The sequence below is a fragment of the Gopherus evgoodei genome, chromosome 1, assembly GCF_007399415.2.
Source record: "Gopherus evgoodei ecotype Sinaloan lineage chromosome 1, rGopEvg1_v1.p, whole genome shotgun sequence".
Lineage (NCBI taxonomy): Eukaryota > Metazoa > Chordata > Testudines > Testudinidae > Gopherus > Gopherus evgoodei.
This window is the reverse complement of record NC_044322.1, coordinates 261,958,337-261,973,327: the sequence shown is the minus strand read 5'-3', so window position 1 is coordinate 261,973,327 and position 14,991 is coordinate 261,958,337. Positions and strand designations below refer to the sequence as shown.

General features: G+C 45.6%; 1 protein-coding gene across 1 annotated transcript in view; it reads left to right on the top strand.

Annotated features, from left to right (window-relative positions):
- Nucleotides 1-14,991, top strand: part of GNPTAB (N-acetylglucosamine-1-phosphate transferase subunits alpha and beta) — a 67,939-nt gene that overhangs the window by 32,668 nt on the left and 20,280 nt on the right. Inside the window, exons 8-12 of the mRNA XM_030544347.1 lie at nt 393-554; nt 2,600-2,779; nt 3,674-3,844; nt 5,310-5,433; nt 9,843-10,046. Coding sequence (XP_030400207.1) covers nt 393-554; nt 2,600-2,779; nt 3,674-3,844; nt 5,310-5,433; nt 9,843-10,046 — 841 coding nt within the window. The remainder of the gene's footprint in view (nt 1-392; nt 555-2,599; nt 2,780-3,673; nt 3,845-5,309; nt 5,434-9,842; nt 10,047-14,991) is intronic.

The window sequence follows — 14,991 nt, the reverse complement described above, 5'->3', positions numbered from 1 at the left end:
GCATTTCTAACACAAGCACAGATTTGTGGTTGCTGGATTGCAGTGTAATAAGAGAAACTTAGTTGGAAACAGTAATATCAGGCAGACAATGAAGTTTTACGAGTATTGTTCTATTTTAAAAAAAGAATTTCAGTTTCCCAGCATTAGGTTTCTGTTCTTCCTGAAACATGCCTTGTATTTGAGCATGTCAGTTTTCATTTACCATGTTGGTGCCCTTCGTTGTTAGGTTGCTTTACAATATAGCTGATATTTTATAAGTTTTCATCATTGTCTTTTCTTAGTACTATCATGAGAGAAATACAACAACAAAAAAATGAATGAGCTTGCAAGGAAAAGATCTCTCTTGCGTGGATGCGTGCCAGAAATGAAAGATTGTTTCTCTGCTTGTATAGTTACAGCTTTATTCCGAAGCCAGTGTTGCCCTATTGCAACTGAATAACCCCAAGGGTTTCCAGGAACTGAGCAAGCAAGCTAAGAAGAACATGACTATAGATGGAAAAGAATTGACACTTAATCCTGCTTATTTACTGTGGGATCTCAGTGCCATCAGTCAGGTAGGTAAATTTCACCAACCAATGTAAAGACAATAGTGTCGGAAGTTTCAAGGAGTATGATTAAATAAATACAGTTAAGGAACAAGAATTTCTTCCAAAATTATAGGATTGTTAGGAATCTGCCATTCCTGCCATATAAAAAATAACTCTCCAATCTTGAAATCTGGAACGAAGAGTTTGGAGGGAGAGGAGCTTAATCAGATTGTCTTTTAGGACCACTGAGTCAAAAATATTTGACCTTCTATACACACTTGGATAAAATTGTCTACAAACTAGTCAGATTATTTTAATTTGACAAAAGTGTCGTGTCTCAGTAGATATTGACTTTCAGATAAGCACTTTATTTTTCATGATGGGAAAAAGACATAGTTAAAATAACACATTTTGTTTGCTCCCTGTGGCATTTTTTTTATAATAATACACATGCTGTTAGTAGTGCCAAAATATCAATGGTGTCTCATCTAAAAGCTTTCAAAAAAAATTTTGGGGCCTTTTTATTTAACTAGAAGATTTCAGTAAAAGAGAACTGTCTTCTGCTGTGGAACAAATGACAAAGCCCATTTTTATCAAAATTATATTAAATGTAGTGGGGAAACATCTATTTTCAAAGTAAGGTTAAAAAAACCCAAAAAACCGTGTCAATTTCTTTCTTCCAAGGCCTTTTTATGTTATAGTAAAACTCTACATATCTATGTAAATGCGCACACACACACAAAGCAAATGCATATATTTTATTATAAAGTCTTGTTATATGCTGTAACTAGTCAACAACTTAATCATATAATTAAAATTGAATACTTCTGTGAACTTGCTGACTTTTGCTTGGTTTACGGGAATTATTCATATTTTCTCACTATAATGCAGAACCTTAACTCAGACTTCACTTCCTCATGGAAGAATAATGCATTATTTCAGTTGCTGATGTGTGGATGTCTCAGAGGCGTGTATATTGGTGTTGCTGAGATGGGAGTTAAGATTTTGAGCTATAGTGTGATTAAGGAGAATGAAGTGTGTATATATAGTGTTATTGGAGATGTATAGAACTTATTTATGGGTTTTAGAGTCTGCATTGAAAGTGGTAGTCATTCAAATTAAGATACGTTAAAGAGGGATCCCTTAACTGGACATTCCTTATAAGGGTGACATAGATGGGGATTTCCCTTAGGGAGTGTTAACTGTCTTCTAACAAAGGATTTTAGTTTGTTTTTTGAGGGAGATTAAATACGTTGCAATAGTGACTTCACACTGTGACCTACCTAACAAATTTAAAAATGAGGCTTCAGTCTGAGTGTAGTCTTTTTAACAAGAAAATACTGAAATATTTGAGTTTATCTGATGGTTGATGAGACCTGTGTGCAACTTCTGTACAATAAACTATTTTTGTTTGGAGTTTTTAACATAGAAGAAATCAGGATTTTTAAAAAGTAGGTTTTTATAACGTGTGTTGCAATGGCAATTCAAGCAAATAATTAGGATGACAAATATTTATAAATAGTATATAATACAATAGCACCAAAAGACACAACTATTAAAAATGCCTTTTATGCATTAATGTTGTGAAGCATAAAATAATTGAAATACAATATGGCTATTAGTCAATCCACCACATGAGGGAGTATGAGATCAGAAAAATAATATATCTAATCATAAGCCAGAAAGATAGGGTAGTATCTCTCTGGGACCTTGAAGAAAGTGGAGCCAGATTACTCAAATAAATGTCTGCCCCTATTATTATCCATAGACATACTGGCGATACCTAGTATTCAACAGCATAAAGACCGCTGATGTCAATGTATTTTAGTGAAACCGGACAGTTTGTAAAGCAATAATGGTATTTTTTCATTATACTTACCGTTTACAAGCCAAGGCCCTCGTCCTGTATCACACTGACGCACGCATGTGCTTAACCTTCTCACTGTAAGTTATCCCATTGACTTCACTGAGACTATGTGCAGTGCCTCATTTAAACATGTGCATAAACCTTTGTAGGAATGGGGTCTTAACTCTCTAATTAAGTCTAAATATAGGTCAAATTCTTTTCATAGTCTAAACAGGATGAAGATATTTCAGCCAGCCGTTTTGAAGATAATGAAGAGCTGAGATATTCCCTCCGATCAATAGAGAGGCATGCCCCTTGGGCTCGACACATTTTCATCATCACTAATGGGCAGATTCCATCCTGGCTTAATCTGGATAACCCTCGGATAACTATAGTAACACATCAGGTAAAATTCTCTAAAGGATTCCATAGTGATTTTAAGATGCACTTTTTTTTCCTAAGTAAACCTTGCATTTTATTGCAAAGGTAGAAGGAACCATGTTAATTTCTGTTTTATTAAAACATGTTACATTTTATATTTCACTTTCTTGCTTCACAAGACAACTGAAGGTACATCAAACCTTCAACTTATTCTTTGTTTTCAAAGAGCCAGAGGCTTCAGCTAAATTGTGTCTGTTTCTAATACCCTTATGAAGTCTCTTTATAAAAAATTAAGGGAAGGTAAATGCTGTTTGAATCTTAATCAATAAAGAATTTCTTAGGGCCAGTGGAAAGCCAATAAACTTGTATTAAGACAGGATAGAGTGGAATTATTGTTACTGGAAATAATAAATAGCTAAAAAGCTATATTAGTTGTGTATTTTAAAACTGGATTAAAATAGTTCCTTCAAATCTACTAAACAAACAGCAACAGAAAAATCACTGGCTTTTGGTTAAATAATTCTGGAGTATTTGGTATCTTGGCATGCTGAAACTCTGAGCAATATGGGAGTCTTACCATTGGCTTCAGTTGGCTTTGGATCAGGTACAAATAATGCTGGTCTGCCACTTATGATAGAGTTATAATAGAGCAAAAAAAGACAGTTTTAAGCTTGAAATTTGTATGTTGTTAGCTATATGGAGAGACGATGGTAAAACTTACTTCTTCTCTAGTGTCTCCCTATTCATTTCCGTTGTCCTTGTGTCTTTCTCCCATCTCTTTACTTTTCTTGTCTAAATTCATTTTTACATTGAATAGATAAAAAGCATTGTCTGATGTACCTGATAGGTGTTTTTTTTTTTACACAGGTGTAAACTAAGTGATTTATTTTATTTTTTATTTTATGTTTTTGGGGGACAGGACATATTTCAGAATTTGAGTCACTTGCCTACCTTTAGTTCCCCAGCCATTGAAAGTCACATTCATCGTATTGCTGGCCTTTCCCAGAAGTTCATTTACCTAAATGATGATGTTATGTTTGGGAAGGATGTTTGGCCTGATGATTTTTACAGTCACTCTAAGGGTCAGAAGGTAAGTCACCATGAAACAGGCTTAACCAGAAATAGTGCAGAAAAAGTTTCTTAATTAATGTGATATAAATTGAAGAAATTCTAATATGAAAGGAAAAGAGGACTAAAAATATTCTTAATAATTAGACATTTGGTAGCAGGGATTTGAAAAGTGTTTTCCATACGTTTGAGTGCTTGTATAATATAGGTGTCACGCATACAGTGCTAGCGGCACCTTTGTCCTCTTTTGGATCTCCGAGTGCACCTCCTCAGCTATTGGTCATCATATCTTTACCTCACAGAGGCGCAGTGCGTGGCAAACTAGGGGGTGACTGTACAGCTCACTAGCTTGCTGCTCACTGATTGGCTATGTGGATCCTGCTATCATGCACTAAAAGTTCCGTAGTGCACTTTGACCTGCTGCTTGAAACAGCAATAAGTCAGAGTGCACTATTGAACTTTTAGTGCTGTTGCAGGGTATGTGTGGTAGGCTAGTGAGCTGTATATTCACACCATGGCTTGTTGTGCACGAAGTGTCCGTGTGGTCAAGCCCTTACACTATCATTGCAGCTGATAGCAATAGTAGAAGTGTTACTGTAAAGAGGGCACATGAGATTTTTTTTCCACTGTATTATCTAATCCTGGTCAGAACAGATCTTTATGAGATTGTGGTTAAAAAACACTGATGGCTATTTAAATCCTGCCTTTGCTAGTGCTCCCACCATTGTACCAATGGTAGTGCTGCACCAGTAGGAGTGCTTTTTCAAAGTCTTGTATGGATGGGCCTTACACCACCACTAAATCATAAATCATGGCATTTTTTGTGGTTAGTAAGATGGCATCAAGGCATAGTGGGAATTACAGGAGTTTGGAGTGATTAAAAACTGTTGCTGTTGACTAGCAGAAAATTCCAACTGCTTCAGTAGACTTTAATGTAGGTAAATAGTAACACATTCAGCTGAGTCCTCTAATGAGAGCTGTGATACAATTCATCATTTTATTACTGTTTTGTCTTGTCTCATGACGTGGAGTCAAATGAAGTTTTCTTTCATGAAATCTGATCAGTAGTTGTTACAACTGGGTTTAGACGTAGGGTGGGTTTGGGAGTAAGAAGGTCTGAAAAAGAAGTGCTTCATTTTTAATGCTTTGTAAACTAAACATGTTTTGTTCTACAGTGTGTCATGTCAGAAATTCTTGGAAACATTTAACTTCTAAATTATCAGATGCTTAATGATAAGTATGTTTGTCACATACATGACTAATAGGCAGCACCAGGAAACTTTTGGGTCAGCTGACAAATGAACTGAAGTCAGTTATTTTAGACTTCTTTTTTATCTTCTAAACATTGTTTAACGTTTATATAAATATTGTCTGTGGGAATGAATCCAGGGCTGAGAGTCTTTGAACATGTAAAGCGCTATGCATAGGTAACTGTTAAATCTGCTTACTTGACCGAAAAACTGAGATTGTAATATTGTTCCTACTAGGTTTACTTGACTTGGCCTGTGCCAAACTGTGCTGAAGGATGTCCTGGCTCATGGATTAAAGATGGTTACTGCGATAAGGCCTGTAATAATTCAGCATGTGATTGGGATGGAGGGGATTGCACTGGTAAGAGAATTTAGAAACTAATTAATTGACCTACTTTCTTACAAAAATTCTGTAACTGGTGGATTATCCTGTATATATGAACAATTCCTTTTTAATAGAAAAATAAATAAATAAATTGGTCTTTCTTACAGATATAAAGATAAATTTCATTATGTGGGAAATAACTGATGCTGCAAATTACGATATTGAACAGTACACAGGGAAGTCTTGCTCTGTGTATTGGATCTAACTAGATGAGATGAAGGGGTTTTGAGCCTTAATGTCTATTAGCTCTGCAGCTCTGATGGTAGTAAAATGTTGGTTTTACTCATGAACAAAGCACACATCACTCAGAAGATATATAGGGAAAAGAAGTATAGCAGTAACTAGATATCAATTTCAGAATCATTCTTCTGACCAGAATCACACTAAGGGAAGATCGAGGATTAATAATGGCATTTTACATACTGTGTATGTAACATTTGACAGCTGTGTATTCTCTCTAATATCACGGATTCAGTATTATATAGATGGGTTTTAAATTAAAATTGGGCTTTAGGTATGAATGGTTTGCCAGAGTATTTAATACAAAGTTTACTTTGTGAGATTAGTAATTTTTTAAATTTTACATGCTCTGTCATTCATTCCCTTTGCTAAGGAAATTATCCACACGCACTTCTCTCTCAAATTTCTCCTGATGTTTTAAAAACCTGTTACAGAGCACGCTCTGGCTAGATTCTAGACCAGCTCCTCAAGGCTGGTCCTGATGAATATTTGTGTTCAGCCCACATCCATATTTTGGATACTTACTGTCCAGAGTCAAGCTAGCAGATGGTCATGTCTTTGATGTGGTGGACCTGGGGGTCTAACTAGAACATGCTCCGTCTTGACATCCATTTCCCCACATTTAAACACCCTAACTTTCTCCAGATGTGAACACACTGAAGAACATTATTTCCCCTTCCACTTCTCTTCCTGTCAGATATTTAGTTTTATGAGGGTGATTTTATGTTTTTCATAGATTTTATATAAGGCTAGAAATGACCACTATGATCATCTAGTCTGACTTCCTGCATAAAACATAGGGTATAGAATTTCACTTGTACGTCTTGCAATGGAGGGAATTGGTCTTCTCTGCTATATAAGTGAGTATTATTAAGCACAAGAGCTTTGGATGCATTTTCTTAAAAGGGAAATCTTGTTTTTAAGCTTTGGGACATAAATGTATACACAGGATTAGAATGCAGATGAATGTTTTCCCCTCTGTATTTTAAAATAATTCTAGATGCTGTTGTTGCAGAGTTTCTCAAAAGTCCTGTCAGTGTTTGTGTTTTAAAGTGTAATTTTAGTCTAAAAAATTATTCTATAAAATGGCATCTTTTCATTCTACTGACTATTTCCTGTGAATGTTCAGAGTTCTTCTTTGAGTTCTGGTCCCTATGTATATTCCCCATGTGGGTATGCATGAGTGCCAAGCTCCTGAGTCTGGAGATTCTTAATAAGCATTGTCTGTTGACTCACACATGCACAATAGCCTTCATTGTGTTCCAGAATGAGGTTGTAAAAGGCAGTGCAGGCCCATGCCTTTCTTGATCCTTTTTACCACTACATGGCCTGAGTCGGAATCCTCTGTGTGCATAGTTTTCTCCATCTTCTTTATTATAAGCCTGTAAATATATAAAAACTATTTACAGTATCTTTCGTAGAGTTAAGAGTATTATATAGTATAGTTAGAATAGCTTAATTTTTCCCCTTTAGGGGAATCCCTTCCCTCAATCTGGAACTATGCCCAGAGTACCAGTGTTTAAAAATTGTGTCTCTTGCTCTCACTCCTTCTCTGTGAGCAATGACCACCAACACTGCCTCTGCTGTTTGGGTGAGATTCATCTCTCTGCAAAGTGCAGCATTTGCTGCTTGTTTCCCCTGTGAACTTCTGAAGCTCATGATCTTATGGAGAAGGCCATAGGACCTCACGCTGATCCAGGCTAGCCGCCCCCCCGTCCCCGCCCTCCCCGAACATTGGCTCTGACAAGCAGCCCTGTGAGTGTGAGCTTGGGTGTGGAGCCTGGAGCTGCCAATCACAAGGAATCATCAGCCAGAGCTTTGCATGAGAGTAAAGGGCACTCATGGATACAAGGACAGATCCCCATGCACATCTCTTCCCAAGGGAGGAGACCCTCTCCTTGACTCTGTCTGGGTTGGGTGAACCTTTGCACACAGATTCTAAGGCTCAGGACCACTTAAGACCCCCCAGGCATGAGGGTGTAGCACAGAAGAAAAAGGATTTGTCAGTCCCATTGTTGGCTCCAACTCCTAAACATAAAGACTGACATTCTTCAGCTCCATCTCAGAATGTTGGGCCTGACTCTTTGGCGGTAGCTGCAGTGGATGTAGCGGACACAGCATCTAAAGGGCTAGCCACTGGTGGTGTTATGAGGTGAGAGTCTTGGCTTCACTCTTTGGGGTTCTCCGGAGAGGATTTACTGTTTGCGTCAAACTCAGCAATAAAACTGATGAGTTTCTACACTCACTAAAAGACTCTAGATTGACCCTCCACTCCCTGAGAATTTACACACTGGTGACAAAAAGAAAAAAACTACAGACAGGTGTATAGGCAAAGACCATCCCCTCTGCAAACATTTTGTCACCAGCGCCCAGCTGAGCCTCTGCACAATCAACAGAGTTCAAGAGACCTCGATTTTCAGCACCCTCTACTGCCACGACCTCCACCCATTCTCACTCACCTGCTAAAGGAGCGACTTTAGATGCCTCGGTCAATAATTGCCCACTTTTATTGATGCCAACCACTTCTATTTCCCCTGCACCCCACAAATCTTTGGGGGAGTCTTTCACTTTTCGCCCACAATGGGGCTCTATCTTGACAGACAGGTTGGTTCTAGAAATCACTGACCATGGTTACTCCATCAAATTTCTCTCTCACGTGCTGTCCCCACCACAAACAGCCAATCCCCTTCCAGAGACCACTCTCATGAGGAGATTCTTTGCCAGGACGCAGACTCTCTTCCATCTCAGGGCAATAGAGTGAGTACTACCTCAATGTCAAGCGAAAGAGTTCTATTCCCCATATTTCATAGTCTACAAACGATGTTACTAGTGATGTATGAGAAAGAAAGAGTCCAGCTTTACTCTCAGTTCCCAGGCTATTAGTGCAGTAGTGGTACTTATGAGAAGAAAAAAAGTGCTTACTTGTGAATTTAGGAAACTGTATCTGGAAATTCATGATACAAAAAAACATGGAGCACCACCATAGCAAGCCACTTTGCAGCACAGAATTGTACTTTAAGAATATTTACTAAATAATTTTGCTCCTGTTGGACGTACAGTGACAACTGAGCTCAAGCAACCAGCAGGGGAGTAGCAAAAATCAGTTACCTACCATAAATTTGTCTTTATTTAAAATTTGGACAAATATATATTGATCATCTTACTTCTTAAGACCAGGGGTTTCCTGTTCAAGATAGGGTTAATGTAGGGTAGATTTCATGGTAGCTTTTAGGGGAAGAATTAGCATACGAACATAAGAATGGCCGTACAGGTAAGCCCAAAGGTCCATCTAGCCCAGTATCCTGTCTACCAACAGTGGCAAATGCCAAGTGCCCCAGAGGGAGTGAACGTAACAGGTAATGATCAAGTGATCTCTATCCTGTCATCCATCTCCACCCTCTGACGAGCAGAGCTAGGGACACCATTCCTTACCTGTCCTGGCTAATAACCATTAATGGACTTAACCTCCATGAGTTTATCCAGTTCTCTTTTAAACCCTGTTTATAGTCCTGGCCTTCACAACCTCCTCAGGCAAGGAGTTCCACAAGTTGGCTGTGCACTGTGTGAAGAAGAACTTCCTTTTATTTATTTTAAACCTGCTTCCCATTAATTTCATTTGATGGCCCCTAGTTCTTATATTATGGGAACAAGTAAATAACTTTTCCTTATTCACTTTCTCCACACCACTCATGATTTTATATACCTCTATCATATCCCCCCTCAGTCTCCTATTTTTCAAACTGAGAAGTCCTAGCCTCTTTACTCTTTCCTCATATAGGACCCGTTCCAAACCCCGAATCATTTTAGTTGCCCTTCTCTGAACCTTTTCTAGTGCCAGTATATCTTTTTTGAAATGAGGAGACCACATCTGTATGCAGTATTCGAGATGTGTGCTTATCGATTTATATAAGGGCAATAATATATTCTCAGTCTTATTCTGTATCCCCTTTTTAATGATTCCTAACATCTTGTTTGCTTTTTTTACTGCAATCAGCTAATGTTAAGATTTGTTGTTAGTATGTAAGAGTCTACTTTTTTTCAAACTAATTTTAACAATTGAGGTGTAAAATAGTAGCAGAGAGTAATCTATGTCAGAAGTAAGAGTTTTAATGGATGTTTTCCCCCCACATCCCTACCTTCTTTAGGGAACAGCGGAGGTAGTCGTTATGTTGCTGGTGGTGGTGGAGGTGGAGGAGCAGGGAATGGCCCACCCTGGCAATTTGGTGCTGGAATTAGTGGAGTCTCTTATTGCAACCAGGGCTGTGCCAATTCCTGGCTGGCAGATAAATTCTGTGACCAGGCATGCAATGTTCTGTCTTGTGGATTTGATGCTGGTGACTGTGGGCAAGGTATGTAAAGTACATAATTGATGGTCTTCATGTGAGAATTCTTCAGAACTGTATGTTACTCTTTTGTAGTTATTGCTTGTAGAGTCCCATGTTAAGACACGTTGCAGAGTTGGGGGAAAAGAGTTGTGAGTGTATTAACAGCTTGGGAAAATGCGTATGGGTGGTTGTTTCATGAACCAATTCAAACTCGAAAGAGTGTTTTGGGCTGTTTTTATTTTTTCTTGAGCAGTTATTTATTAAGTATGGACAGGGAGTTTGGTGCTGTACAGAACACAGAGTATCAAGGCCCTTGCCTCAAGAAGCTTACGTTCTTCTTCGAGTGATTGCTCACATCCATTCCAGTTAGGTGTGCGCGCCGCGCGTGCACGTTCGTCGGAAACTTTTTACCCTAGCAACTCCAGTGGGCCGGCAGGTCGCCCCCTGGAGTGGCGCCGCCATGGCGCCCAATATATATCCCTGCCGGCCCGCCCGCTCCTCAGTTCCTTCTTACCGCCGTGTCGGTCGTTGGAACTGTGGAGCGCGGCATAGCTGTCCTCCACGTCCCTAGCTCTCCTAGTTTCTATCGCTTGTTTATCGCTTATCTCTAGTTCTATATAGTTGTTAATTAGTATTGTTAAGTAGATAGTTTAGTAAATAGCTGTTAAGTAGTTCCTTGCCGGGGGCTTAGCCCTTCCCGGCACCGGGCGCCAGGCTCATGCCTGTTTCGCCAGGCTTCAAGCAGTGTGCGGCCTGCAAGAAGCCCATGCCTACCAGCGATCCCCACGAAGCGTGCCTGAAGTGCCTCGGGGAATCGCACAGATCTGACAAGTGCCGCATCTGTAAGGCTTTTAAGCCGAGGACAAAAAAGGAGAGGGATCAGAGGCTCCGAACTCTCCTAATGGAGGCGGCACTTGACCCGTCCACTTCGCAGACCGTGGTTTCGGCACCGGCACCGGATCGCTCCGGCACCGAGAAGACTCCCCGGCACCGACCTTCTCCGGCACCGGAATCAGAGCCTAGGCCGTCGAAGTCTAATACTCCGGCCAGACAGACCCGGCTTGAGCGCCCGGCCTCGACATCGGCCGCGGCGCCGCCGGCACCGTCAGCACCGTTGACTCCGGGCCCGGCGGGTCCGTTGAGTCCGGTGCCGCCGAGCTCCCCCATGAGATCTGGGGTTGAGATAGTGGTCCCATCCACACCGGAGACCTTCGCCTCGGCTCGGGACCTTATTGCCCTGACGGAGCCTACTCGACTGCCACCCCCGGTACCTCCGGTGCGGGTCGCGTCCAGAGGCAAGCCCATGATGTCGGCACCGCCCACAGACAGTCGTTCGCCATCCAGGCCCCGACGTCTTGGGCGCTCCAGATCCCGACGCCGCTCGCAGTCCCGGCACCGCTCCCCTCAGCGGTACCGGTCGCACTCGCGGCACCGGTCGGCATCGAGACGGTCGCGGTCAGGCTCCAGTCGACACCGGCACCGCGACTCCAGGAGCAGGTCCCGACGCTACTCGCCGCACCGGTCGACCTCCCGGCACCGAGCTGGTGGCAGGTCCCGGTCCCGGTCCCGGTCTCGCTCGACCTCCCGGCACCGAGCTGGTGGCAGGTCCCGGTCCCGGTCGATCTCCCGGCACCGAGCTGGTGGCAGGTCCCGGTCCCGGTCGATCTCCCGGCACCGAGCTGGTAGCAGGTCCCGGCACCGAAGCGGCGCCCGGCACCGAAGCGGCGCCCGGCACCGTGACAGATCCCGGTCCCGAAGCGGCGCCCGGCACCGTGACAGATCCCGGTCCCGGTCCCGATCCCGGCACCGATATGACTCCCAGCACCGGTCCCCGGCACCGAGACGATCCTCCGTGCCGGCCCGCGCAGACCCGTACCAGCCAGGGTCGGCCCCGCCGTGGCCCTCGAGGCAGCCGTCCGTCTCCTCCCAGACGGACAGCGGCTATGCGCTGGGCACCGACCGGCAGGCGGCGCTGTTTGCTGATCCGCCGCTGCAGGACCAAGGCCCGCAACAGTGGGGATTCTGGACACCCTGGGCGTACCATCAGGCCCAGGGCCCCCAGCAGCTCCCTGCTAGGCCGGCGACTGCGGAGCGTAGGGCCCCTGAAGCCTCTTTGTCTCGCCCCCCTCCCTCCCCGGAAGGGGACGAAGGGTCCAAACAGCAGGACTCCGCTGCGGCTCCGGAGACAGAGGCGAGGGCTGAGGAAGACCCTCAGTTGGACACTATTGTGCCTGGGGTCTCATCATCCTCCTCCCCGGATGAGGCGGTGGCGGGTACCTCCTCCAGCAGTCCCCCCCCGCTGGATCTCAGGGCGCACCAGGACCTCCTCAGGCGATTGGCTCAAAACCTGAGTCTGCAGGCAGAGGAGGTCTCGGAGATAGAGGACCCAATTGTCACCATCCTCTCTTCCGATGCTCCCACCAGGGTCGCCCTGCCGTTCATACGGACCATTCAGGCCAATGCCAATACTATCTGGCAATCCCCGGCCTCCATCCCTCCGACAGCGAAAGGAGTCGAGAGGAAGTACATGGCCCCTTCTAAGGGGTACGAATATTTACATGTTCACCCGACTCCCGGTTCACTGGTAGTGCAATCGGTGAACGATAGGGAGCGTCACGGCCAGGAGGCTCCAGCCCCCAAATCCAGAGAAGCCAGGCGGATGGACCTCCTTGGCCGTAAGGTGTATTCGGCTGGGGCGCTGCAGCTCAGGGTCTCTAACCAGCAGGCCCTGCTGAGCAGGTACGCCTTTAACTCCTGGGTGGCAGTGGACAAATTTAAGGAGCTGCTGCCACAGGATGCTCGCCAAGAGTTTACGGCCATCCTGGACGAAGGCAAGAGGGTCGCGCGCACGGCCTTACAAGCCTCCTTGGACGCTGCGGACTCGGCTGCCCGTACCCTCGCGTCAGGAGTTACGATGCGTCGCATCTCCTGGCTGCAGGTTTCCGGCCTTCCGCCAGAGCTCCAGCACACGATACAGGACCTTCCCTTCGAAGGCCAGGGCCTGTTTTCCGATAAGACAGACCCCAGACTTAAGAGCTTAAAGGACAACCGGGTCATTGCGCGGTCCCTCGGGATGCACACCCCCGTGACACAGCGTAGACCCTTTAGGCCGCAACAACAGCAGCACCGTCGGCCGTTTTCCCAGTTCCGCCAGCGGCAGGACCCTTACAGGCGCCGCGGCAGGAACGGGAGGCGCAGGCAGTCGGGGAACCAAGGGGGGCAGAACCAAGGCTCCTCAAAACCCCCGCCTGGTCCTAAGCCTTCATTTTGAAGGTGCGCTCGAGGGCGCAGTAACAGTTTCCCCTATGGATCCTTCCCCCCCGTTTTCCAACCGCCTTTCGTTTTTCCTCCCGGCGTGGTCCCAAATAACATCGGACCACTGGGTCTTAAGCGTGGTGCAGACGGGGTACCGCCTGCAGTTTGTTTCGTTTCCTCCTTCCCGCCCTCCTTCCTCGTCCCTCTTCAGGGACCCCTCTCACGAGCAATTCCTTCGGCAGGAGGTGCAGACGCTCCTCAGCAAAGGAGCTATAGAGGCGGTTCCCGAAAACGAGAAAGGCAAGGGGTTTTATTCCCGCTATTTTCTGATCCCCAAGGCCAAGGGGGGCCCTCAGGCCTATCCTCGACCTGCGAGAGCTCAACAAATACCTCGTGAAGTTGAAGTTCCGCATGGTATCCCTGGGGACCATTATTCCATCCCTGGATCCGGGAGACTGGTACGCCGCCCTCGACATGCAGGACGCGTATTTCCACGTTGCCATTTGGCCACGCCACAGACGCTTCCTCCGCTTCGTTGTGGGGGCTCGTCATTATCAATTTGCGGTCCTCCCGTTTGGCCTGTCCACGGCCCCGAGGGTGTTTACAAAATGCATGGCAGTTGTCGTGGCGCATCTTCGGCGCAACCGTGTCCACGTGTTCCCTTACCTGGACGATTGGTTGATTCGGGGCACGTCGGAACAGCAGGTGTACAGCCATGTCCGCGTGATCACCGGCATGTTTGCGAGTCTGGGCCTCTTGATAAACACAGACAAGTCCACCCTGAGGCCCACTCAGAAGGTGGAATTTATCGGGGCCGTCCTGGACGCCACTGTGGGCAGGGCCTCGCTGCCTCGGCAGCGGTTCCAGACCATGGCGGCGATCGTTCAACGCTTGCGGTCAGCCCCGTTGACGTCAGTGAGGACATGTCTAACCCTGTTAGGCCACATGGCGGCGTGCACTTTTGTGACCGACTACGCTCGGCTCCGCATGAGGCCTCTCCAGCTGTGGCTTATCAGTCATTACAGGCCAAGGCAACCGTTAGACATGTTAATCACAGTCCCCCAGAAGGTCTTAGATTCCCTCGGCTGGTGGTTGGACCAGTCCGTATTGTGTGCGGGTCTTCCCTTTCACCCGTCTCAGCCCTCGGTATCCCTGACAACGGATGCCTCAGATCTAGGCTGGGGGGCCCACCTAGGGACCCTGCGGACGCAGGGCCTATGGTCCCAGGAGGAGGTGGGGCTACACATCAACATGAGGGAGTTGAGAGCGGTCCGCCTTGCTTGCCAAACGTTTTGTCATCAGCTTCAGGGTCGTTGTGTAGCCGTGTTCACGGACAACACGACGACCATGTATTATATCAACAAGCAGGGCGGCACCAGGTCCTCCTCCCTGTGCCTCGAGGCGATACGACTCTGGGACTTTTGCGTAGCCCACTCCATTCACCTCAGGGCTTCCTTCCTTCCCGGAGTACGGAACACGCTGGCGGATCGATTGAGCAGATCCTTCCTGTCACACAAGTGGTCCCTTCGCCCGGACGTCGCTCTCTCCATTTTCCGGAGGTGGGGTTATCCCCGGGTGGACCTCTTTGCGTCCAAGGGGAACAGGAAGTGCCAAGCGTTCTGCTCCTTTCAGGGCAGGGAGCCGGGGTCGATAGCGGATGCCTTCCTCATCCAGTGGTCGACCCACCTGTACTATGCGTTTCCTCCGTTCCCTC